Source organism: Salvelinus fontinalis, chromosome 1 (genome assembly GCF_029448725.1).
Source record: "Salvelinus fontinalis isolate EN_2023a chromosome 1, ASM2944872v1, whole genome shotgun sequence".
Lineage (NCBI taxonomy): Eukaryota > Metazoa > Chordata > Actinopteri > Salmoniformes > Salmonidae > Salvelinus > Salvelinus fontinalis.
This window is the reverse complement of record NC_074665.1, coordinates 44,068,251-44,078,984: the sequence shown is the minus strand read 5'-3', so window position 1 is coordinate 44,078,984 and position 10,734 is coordinate 44,068,251. Positions and strand designations below refer to the sequence as shown.

General features: G+C 40.3%; 1 protein-coding gene across 1 annotated transcript; it reads right to left on the bottom strand.

Annotated features, from left to right (window-relative positions):
* Positions 1 to 3,585: 3,585 nt before the first annotated feature.
* LOC129855068 (receptor activity-modifying protein 1-like) lies at positions 3,586 to 9,097 on the bottom strand. The gene is made up of 4 exons (XM_055922358.1): positions 8,942 to 9,097; positions 8,411 to 8,464; positions 7,858 to 8,011; positions 3,586 to 6,970 (listed from the first exon to the last, which is right to left on the bottom strand). The coding sequence occupies exons 1-4, from the start codon at positions 8,976 to 8,978 to the stop codon at positions 6,724 to 6,726; spliced, it is 492 nt and encodes a 163-aa protein (XP_055778333.1). The 5' UTR covers positions 8,979 to 9,097; the 3' UTR covers positions 3,586 to 6,723.
* Between the last annotated feature and the right edge of the window lie 1,637 nt (positions 9,098 to 10,734).

The window sequence follows — 10,734 nt, the reverse complement described above, 5'->3', positions numbered from 1 at the left end:
TGGTTTGCCAGAGTTGCCAGTTGTCTTGAACGCACTAAAGTCGGAAGTCAGAGATTTCCCAGTTCCCAGTTGTTTTGAACGCGGCATCAGATTGTAACTTTGGTACCTCAGGGTTGCCAGCTCAGACCCCCCTTTCCAGGTTAACATTTTTTATTTAGTGTATAAACTTCTCTTGTGTTTGCCCCCCATTTATTGATAAATCCCCCATCATAGTAATATTTCCTGCATCTTATCCCCCCACGATACCTTCCCCCATGGACTTGAAAACCCCCCACAAATTAAATGAACCCCCCCCACAATCCCCCATAAAATGATTTCATCCCTGTTTAGCTTTTGCGCTACGGTGTGATGATCTGAGGTGAAAACATTTTATTTGCTTTGTGATTTGTCAAAAACGATAAACGACTTGTCAAGTCATGTGCTCCGGTTCTTGTATACACTGTAACAAGTACATTGACGATTTGTAATATGTTGAAAAGTGGCTAAACTAAGTTCATATTTTTCAGGCTATGAGCGCAGCCATCTTTGACTTTGTTTATTTGCATCTTATAGTGAATGGAATTCTGGGATTAGGTTTTCGCTAAGTCAAACATAAACAAACATGGCTTCCATCATAAAGAATTGATCTGCTGCTAGATTAGCTGACACGCATTTCATGGCAGCAAGCTTTACACCACTCTTAGGCTTGAATGTGGCTGCTCCGCCATGGAAACCCACTTCATGAAGATCCAGACGAACAGTTCTTGTGCTGAAGTTGCTTTCAGAGGCAGTTTGGAATTCGGTAGTGAGTGTTGCAACCAAGGACAGACGATTTTTACAAGCTATGCGCTTCGGCACTCGGCGGTTCCGTTCTGTGAGCTTGTGTGGCCTACCACTTTGTGGCTGAGTTGTTTCCACTTAAAAATAACAGGACTTACAGTTGACCGGGGCAGCTCTAGCAGGGCAGAAATTTGACAAACTGACTGATTGGAAAGGTGCTATCCTATGACGGTGCCGCGTTGAAAGTCACTGAGTTCTTCAGTAAGGCGATTCTACTGCCAATGTTTGTCTATCGAGATTGTATGGTGGTGTGCTCAATTTTATACACCTGTCAGCAACAAGTGTGGCTGAAATAGCCAAATTCACTAATTTGAAGTGGTGTCCACTTACTTTTGTATATATAGTGTATATTTTGAATTCAGGCTGTAACACAACAAAATGTGGAATAAGTCGAGGGATATGAACATTTCCTGAAGGCACTGTATTTTTTTTATTACAACTTTACATGTCTGAAATGTGCTCACCTTTCATCTTCTTATTGACCACAGGGTAGTATTGGTCGAGTAAGTGATATGCCTCATTCACTGACCGCATGTGAACCAACTTGGAGTCTATTTCTTCTTCAGACTTCCTCCTGAAGTTGCGTCATGTTTTACTTTTTTTATTTTATTATATATATATATATTTTCTATTGAACATCCAAAACATACAATATACTGCGTCATGTTACCCAACACTTCCAAGCACTCTTCCTTTAGAAATGCATCAGCTTCAATCTTGTCAATCAGATTCTGGTTCTCAGCTTGTAGCTGGGTGCTCAATTTCAGAAGCTGTCGGTTCCTTTTGTGTGTTTTTGTGTACAGTCGTGGCCAAAAGTTTTGAGAATGACACAAATATTAATTTCCACAAAGTTTGCTGCTTTAGTGTCTTTAGATATTTTTGTCAGATGTTACTATGGAATACTGAAGTATAATTACAAGCATTTCATAAGTGTCAAAGGCTTTTATTGACAATTACATGATATTGATGCAGAGTCAATATTTGCAGTGTTGACCCTTCTTTTTCAAGACCTCTGCAATCCGCCCTGGCATGCTGTCAATTAACTTCTGGGCCACATCCTGACTGATGGCAGCCCATTCTTGCATAATCAATGCTTGGAGTTTGTCAGAATTTGTGGGTTTTTGTTTGTCCACCTGCTTCTTGAGGATTGACCACAAGTTCTCAATGGGATTAAGATCTAGGGAGTTTCCTGGCCATGGACCCAAAATATCGATGTTTTGTTCCCCGAGCAACTTAGTTATCACTTTTGCCTTATGGCAAGGTGCTCCATCATGCTGGAAAATGCATTGTTTGTCACCAAACTGTTCCTGGATGGTTGGGAGAAGTTGCTCTCGGAGGATGTGTTGGTACCATTCTTTATTCATGGCTGTGTTCTTAGACAGAATTGTGAGTGAGCCCACTCCCTTGGCTGAGAAGCAACCCCACACATGAATGGTCTCAGGATTCTTTACTGTTGGCATGACACAGGACTGATGATAGCGCTCACCTTGTCTTCTCTGGACAAGCTTTTTTCCGGATGCCCCAAACAATTGGAAAGGGGATTTATCAGAGAAAATGACTTTACCCCAGTCCTCAGCAGTCCAATCCCTGTACCTTTTGCAGAATATCAGTCTGTCCCTGATGTTTTTCCTGGAGAGAAGTGGCTTCTTTGCTGCACTTCTTGACACCAGGCCATCCTCCAAAAGTCTTCGCCTCACTGTGCGTGCAGATGCACTCACACCTGCCTGCTGCCATTCCTGAGCAAGCTCTGTACTGGTGGTGCCCCAATCCCGCAGCTGAATCAACTTTAGTAGACGGTCCTGGCGCTTGCTGGACTTTCTTGGGAGCCCTGAAGCCTTCTTCACAACAATGGAACCGCTCTCCTTGAAGTTCTTGATGATCCGATAAATGGTTGATTTAGGTGCAATCTTACTGGCAGCAATATCCTTGCCTGTGATGCCCTTTTTGTGCAACGCAATGATGACAGCACGTGTTTCCTTGCAGGAAACCATGGTTGACAGAGGAAGAACAATGATTCCAAGCACCACCCTCCTTTTGAAGCTTCCAGTCTGTTATTCGAACTCAATCAGCATGGCAGAGTTATCTCCAGCCTTGTCCTCGTCAACACTCACACCTGTGTTAACGAGAGAATCACTGACATGATGTCAGCTGGTACATTTGTGGCAGGGCTGTAATGCAGTGGAAATGTTTTTGGGGGATTCAGTTCATTTGCATGGCAAAGAGGGACTTTGCAATTAATTGCAATTCATCTGATCACTCTTCATAACATTTTGGAGTATATGCAAATTGCCATCATACAAACTGTTATTATTACCATTATTCTGACATTTCACATTCTTAAAATAAAGTGGTGATCCTAACTGACAGGGAATCTTTACTAGGATTAAATGTCAGGAATTGTGAAAAACTAAGTTTAAATGTATTTGGCTAAGCTGTATTTAAACTTCCAGGCTTCAACTGTATATTAATTGCAAATACAGGAGAAGTATCAGGAACAGTCATGTTAACAGTAGCCTATACTTTAGCATGTTGGTCTATCCACAAGAAAACACATCACTTACCGTGTGTTCGTGGGTCTTTGGTTCTGTCTTCATATTGTGTTGAATGGATAGATATTCAGTACATATGGAGAAATATTCAATAAATATAGAGGGATCTGAGAATAAACATCCACAAACTGGAGGGGAATGTCACAGTTCCAAAAGTGGTGATGAAGGAGTCAGGCGCAGAGAGCAGGGTAGTGAGAAGCAAGTGGATTTAATATTCCAAAAGATACAGCGAGACGGCTACGCCACACATACAAGGGCGCGTCAAGTAACAGTCCAAAACAAACAAACAGGACAAAATCTACTCGGAACAGACACCACAAGAAATAACGACACCACAAACAGAAAAACAAGCCCGCACAAAAGTCGGCGGGCCAACTGGGTTTAAATAGCCCACAATGAACCTAAACACAAAACAGGTGCAACAAATCAGACACAACTAAATGAAACAGAAAAGGGGATCGGTGGCAGCTAGTAGGCCGGAGACGACGACCGCCGAGCGCCGCCCGAACGGGAAGAGGCACCATCTTCGGCGGGATTCGTGACAGGGAAACACAGAAGATCCTTGTAGACAGTTAAAGGTACCTCAGACTAATGTTACACTGAACGGTCCAGTTTGGAGGTGTGAGACATTTATAATGTTGTTTATTACCCCCCATTGCTCTCCCTCAAACAGGACGGGGAGACTTGTTAATGGACTGGTATTTGGTTACTCTGTTATTTTTCTCTGTAAGCTGGTGTATTTACTATGCTTTACACTGACATCCTCATTTACACTCCATGTTATACATGTAGGCTATCATAGTTTGGGTTTAATATATTTAGTAAGTCAGTTATACTTATGTAAGACATGGAGATTTCATCCATGGTGGGATTTTTTAACCAAAGGTAAAGACACTTTTATCTTATTTGACATGTTTCCTTTTCTTGCATTTTCCTCATTATAATAAAATAATAAAATAAAATTGAGAAAAATATATTGTAAACCCAATATGTTAATACAGTAGACCCAAAACTTACTCCAACAATGACAAACTATTTGTATTTGAGTTGAAACTTGGTAAAATGAAATATGTACAGATAACTGCCAAAATAATGGAAAGTCTTGAGTAAATGAGAGATAAGAAGTATATTGACAGCAGGCGCTTTCACACAGGTGTGGTTCCTGAGTTAATTAAGCAATTAACATCCCATCAGTATTTTGGCCATTTAGGCTACCATGGCTATGCCCCCACAGGATGACAATGCCCCCAACCACAGGGCACGAGTGGACACTGAATGGTTTGATGATCATGAAAATGAAAGAATATATATTTTAAAAAAATATTATTAATAATGAATAATAATATGCCATGTTCGTCTCAGTCACCAGATCTCAACCCAATTGAAGACTTATGGGAGATTCTGGAGCGGAGCCTGGTACAGCGTTTTCCACCACCGTCAACAAAACACCAATTTATGGAAGTTCTCGTGGAAGAAGTGTCACATCCCTCCAATAGAGTTCCAGACACTTGTAGACTATATGCCATTGTGCATTGAAGCTGTTCTGTCTCGTGGTGGATGGCCCAATGCCCCAAGACACTTTATGTTGGTGTTTCCTCTATTTTGGCAGTTACCTGTATGTGTATACTGTACCAAACTGCATACGGTTGACTGGAGTCGTCTTTACAGCTTTGAGACAGTAGGTGGCGCCTTATGCCATCTCGACATAGCCTCACCTTACAACTGTGAAATGTCAAACGGCTGATTGTCAGCAGTGCATCTAACCACAACCGTGGGTGAAACGGTGAGTTTAGATAAGGTTTAATCACCCAAAAGAATTTGCCCTGTTCCAAGCAGTCCGCATTTCCCCACTGAACTAATAAGCATGTGAAAGTTAACAAGGCTATCGTTATTCAAACAACCACTTAATCTTTCTCTCTCTCGACAATGCAACTGGATTGGCCCATGGTGAGCCACTGTATTCATTCAGAAAAACGGTGAGAACTAGCTTCTTGATTATTCAAATAATAAGTTACCCCTCTCTGTAACTCAAGTTACTTGATATACTCGCCTCTTCACAACCACACCAGCACAGGAAACATCATACAACAGTTGTCTTAGCATTGAAAGTGGAGGTACATTTGCTATTGCACTAAATTGTAGTGTAATAAAAGGCTAGTTTGTGCAGATACCACAGCACTAGTAGTCCCGATCCAGGACTGGACTACTGCCTAAAGATCTTGGGTATCAACAACTGGCTGTATGGCATGGTTGAGTTGGATGCACTTCATTGATTCCCAGTGTTAGGCAGTGCTCCAACAGAGATATTTAGCAGCACACAATGAACACTCCAACAGACCAATAGCATGTTTGGTTGGCTGAGCACAGTATGTTATATTATTCACTGACTATATGACAGTCACCCAGGTGGGTTCAGTAGGAAATTGGGCTGGCTGAAGGTGACCTCTGACCTAATTACCGGACCTGGGTCAAATACTTTCATTTGATTAAGCTTGGGGTTTGCTCTTTTGGGACTATTCCATTGGTCCCATTGTAAACTCAATCAAGTGCATCTCAAGTATTTGAAAGTATTTGACTCATATGTATGACCCAGGTCTGGTGATACTACAATGTATCTGCCACGCATTCACTCTCATGCATAAGGTAAACAAACAGTCTTCTGAAAGATTGATTCAGTGTTAATGGCTGCTATTTATATACCTTATCTGAATCATTCCCTAGAATTTCCAAGCAGGAGACCAAGGGAAGACAATGTATAGGTATAGCACGAGCTATAGTGACACTGGGATTAGGGGAGGGTCCAAAAAGGGTCCAGAAAACACGATGTCCCTGTAGTTGCAGTTGTTATCCGGCCCCCTTTTCACTTTTATACTATGGGACTGTTGTGGATATTATTTCTGTCCATTTGTTTTGTGGTTTAGTTTTATTTCAGTGTACATGACAGCTAAATGTGGGGGACCCCATTTGAAGAGCAACCCCAGTGGCTTAAATTACATATAGTAAAAAGTAAATATGTTAATAGAATATGTTAAAAGTAAATATAAATATGACTACAGACCATCTACAGTGAATTAATTCTAGGTACTTATTGCCCTTATTCTGTATTACAATATAAATATATTGACATGGGGTTGTTTCAGAATAGACACAATTATAATACTTTTTTGTGAAAGAAATAAGTCAATGTATTTTGCAACATTACAAATATACAAATAGAAACAATCTTAATATACATACAATAAAAATATTTTAAAAATAAACACATTATAAGAAAATACTTAGAGGGAATTATTAGGGGCTGTTTCAGGAAGGGACCTAAGACACATTCAAAAAGCACATATTCAACATTTCCAACTTAGTCGCAGATCTTGCTCTTCCAGACCACTAGGAAAACCAAGATGGGGATGAGACTGACTGGAATGAGGGTAAGGGTAAGCACAACACCGGAGGGGGCATCAGGAAATAACTGCTCCTCCTCCGGACATGCCTGGAAGAAGCTGGAATGGATCTGGATGAAGAAGTCTTGCACCACTTGGTTCGGGAAGTAACATCCTAAGTAGGTGGTCAGGCTCTCGATACATTTGGTCAGCTCATTGTATGGTCTGCCGTGGAGAGATCAAGTCAAGTTTTACAGTAAATGCAGAGTAACTCTGTTAGCTAATACATTTTACAGTAATTATAGGTTTTTACTCAATTAAGACTATTGGAGACTTGAGTTATTCTTTATTTTTTGGGGCAAGATTAAATTGGTTATGTATTATAAGATATTTCGACTATCATGGTAATTCTCGTAATATTTGAGAGTTGAAGAATGGTAGAGTGTGCATGCACACCTGCCTGTGTGCCTGCCTGTGTGCGAGCCCGCGTGTGTTGCAGGGTGTATATAGCCTCTACACACCCTCTATCGCATGCTCTCCACTGTCAACTAATGATTACTTGCCGACAAAGTGTGACTGAAAGCTTTCCCTCTGCCCATGCTTTAGAGGCACTTACTTCAACTATTTTATTTCATGTAACTCCATGTGCTGTTACTGTTTACGTTGAAAGAGGAAGAGGTCTAACGAGAGAGGTCCAAGCATAGAGATGAAACGATTTGTTCTATGAGTCCAAGTATGAAACTACTTCAGCATCAATGGAACCGAAGAGAGCGATGTAAGTAGTAAAGTCTGTGCAGGGTGTTTTAACCAGTTATAACTAATGTAAGGAGATTGAACCAATAATCTAACAGTTTGATGTGATTCAACCAATATGGTGATGTAGATTACATCTAAAACAGGAAGTCAAACAATGAATTTGCGATGGAACTATATATGTAATGTAAAAATTAACCAGATCTGATCACATTTGGTATTAAGATGCATTTTAGTTATTTGGTTTTGTATTCTGGATGTAGATCACATTTTAATACTAAGTGTAAATAAGGTCAAAGAGTAGTAAGCATATAATGTTTGAAAGCAACATTTAGTCAGAAAGCAACATTTAGGTATACCTGATGACTTGGTCCCATTCACACCAGAGTTCCTTGTTGATGTTTTTCATTTCAGAGTCAAACTGATTCCAGCATATGATGTAGCTGACTTGTTCTAGGAGGCTCTCATTGCAGTGGCGAAAAACATGGAAATACTCCTGCTCCTGAAAACTTTCTAGGGGTACAGCCAGAGAGAATATATATCTTACACCATTATGACACATTTTACCCCATTTATAATCCACCCATCCAATTTATTGCCTACGCATAGATGAAATCAGGTATCTATACATTATTGTTGCAATGTTGGGCTGACACTATCTGGCCAGGATTAAAGAAGTGTGTCACATTCTTACACCTAGTACCTTATCAAATAATGTATTTAAAAAAATATATGTATATATATAAATATATATATATATATTTGTGTATTTGAACTGTTGATTCGGAAAACAAATCCAACCGCAAGGTACAATACAATACAAATTGATTAGGAAGATACATCATGCATTTGAATTAGGTACTATTATTTTTAAGGTAAGTAAAATGCATTAAAGATCATTTGAGCACTTACCATTATCTTCAAATGTTACATTGGATGAGACATTGCTTTGTAATTGAATTTCACCTGGAAATTAAGAGGTGTTTAACATTATTGTGTTAAAAGACCGGGGTAGTGCATTGTCATGTGTGGTCAAATATGCCTTCAAATCTGTCTTCTTACTCCCACTAACATACAGAGTTTGGCTTAATTACACCTTTGATTACACCACCGTGACAAGGCAGCTACGCAACAAGAAGAAGCAGCAACAAGAAACCACCAATACCATTATATCAGAAGTCTTGTCTTATCACTCACACACCGCCCAGACAACAGACACTTAATAGCAAAAGGTTTAAAACATTATAATACATCAATAATGTATCGTAAGACTTGTCATAAGCATGCTTGGCCCCTTTATAATGTCTTATGATCTTTTATAATGATTTTGACTAAATAACAGCTCCCCATACAGTATATTAGCCACATAAAAATACATAACACATTATAAGGGCTTGAACATGCCTGTTAATTTTCAGTAAAGTGTTACCATAGGATACATACCTAAGACGAGGACAGGGAAGAGCAGTAGGAAGATCATGGTGGAGAGAGGACACTGGAGAGCCTCAGAGCCAAATTAAACTCAAGGACTAGTGAGTAGCAGCCAAGAGTGTCAATACGCTGTTCTCCTCCGGAATGAACAGGAGTGGGTTAAAGCACGAGACCTAAGCCCACCCACGTTTTTCCAGCCATTGTTCACAGAAAAGTGCTGACGAAACATCCTACTGTTCTGTTGATGTTGATTCCATGGCTCGATGGACACCGACTTTCGGGTGGCATTTCCCCTAGGTGCAGATCTATGATAAGCTTCCCCTTCCTCAATCCCAACCTTAACCATTAGCAGGGGAAATGCAAAACTGACCCAAGACCAGCGTCTAGGGGCAACTTCAACCTACACCAAGAAGTTTGCCCAAAAAGTTTGCCCACCCCTGCTCTAAAGGCACATAGCAATCTCTGTCTTTAACCCTTCCCACATCCACTCCCCTCTGACTCCTTACTGGCAGCTTCAATAAAATAGTACCCTCAAAACCCCAGTCTCAACGTCAACAGTGAAGAGGCAACTCCGGGATGCTGGCCTTCTAGGCAGAATTCCTCTGTCCAGTGTCTGTGTTCTTTTGCCCATCTTAATCTTTTCTTTTTATTGCCAATCTGAGATATGGCTTTTTCTCTGCAACTCTGCCTAGAAGGCCAACATCCCGGAGTCGCCTCTTCACCGTTGACGTTGAGACTGGGGTTTTGCGGGTACTATTTCATGAAACTGCCAGTTGAGGACTTGTGAGGCGTCTGTTTCTCAAACTAGACATTCTAATGTACTTGTCCTCTTGCTCAGTTGTGCACCGGGGCTTCCCACTCCTCTTTCTATTCTGGTTAGAGCCAGTTTATGCTGTTCTGTGAAGGGAGTAGTACACAGTATTGTACGAGATCTTCAGTTTCTTGGCAATTTCTCGCATGGAATAGCCTTCATTTCTCAGAACAAGAATAGACTGATGAGTTTGAGAAAAGTTTTTTGTTTCAAGCCATTTTGAGCCTGTAATCGAACCCACAAATGATGATGCTCTAGATACTCAATTAGTCTAAAGAAGGCAAGTTTTATTGCTTCTTTAATCAGAACAACAGTTTTCAGCTGTGCTAACATAATTTCAAAAGGGTTTTCTCATGACCAATTAGCCTTTTAAAATTATCAACTTGGATTAGCTAACACAACGTGCCATTGGAACACAGGAGTGATGGTTGCTGATAATGGGCCTCTGTACGCCTATGTAGATATTCCATAAAGAAGCTGTCGTTTCCACCTTCAATAGTCATTTACAACATTAACAATGTCTACACTGTATTTCTGATCAATTTTAGGTTATTTTAATGGACAAAAAAATAGCTTTTATTTAAAAAACAAGGGCATTGCTAAGTGACTCCAAACTTTTGAACGGTAGTGTATATTATTATAATTTAAAAAAATGTAATGTCTCGTGGGCCGGATACAGCCCACAGCCCATACTTTGCTCCCCTTGCTTTAGAGAGACAGGCATCTCTTGAATCAGATAATCCACAAGGAATTAATTATTTATATACACTTGTGGGAATAAATATAGCAATTTTGCAAGCTGTTACTCTACGGTGCTCTGTACTGGGTCCAACATTTTTTAGCGGAGTCACAGTACAAAGTAAGGAAAATAAAAAAATTGCAGTTTTAGGGATATCATTTCAAAAGGCAAAAATGTCTGTGTGTCTGTGTGTGTGTGTGTCAGCCTTTGCGAGTGCAGGAGTGAGTGTGTGTCCACATGTGTGTGCGTGGGTGT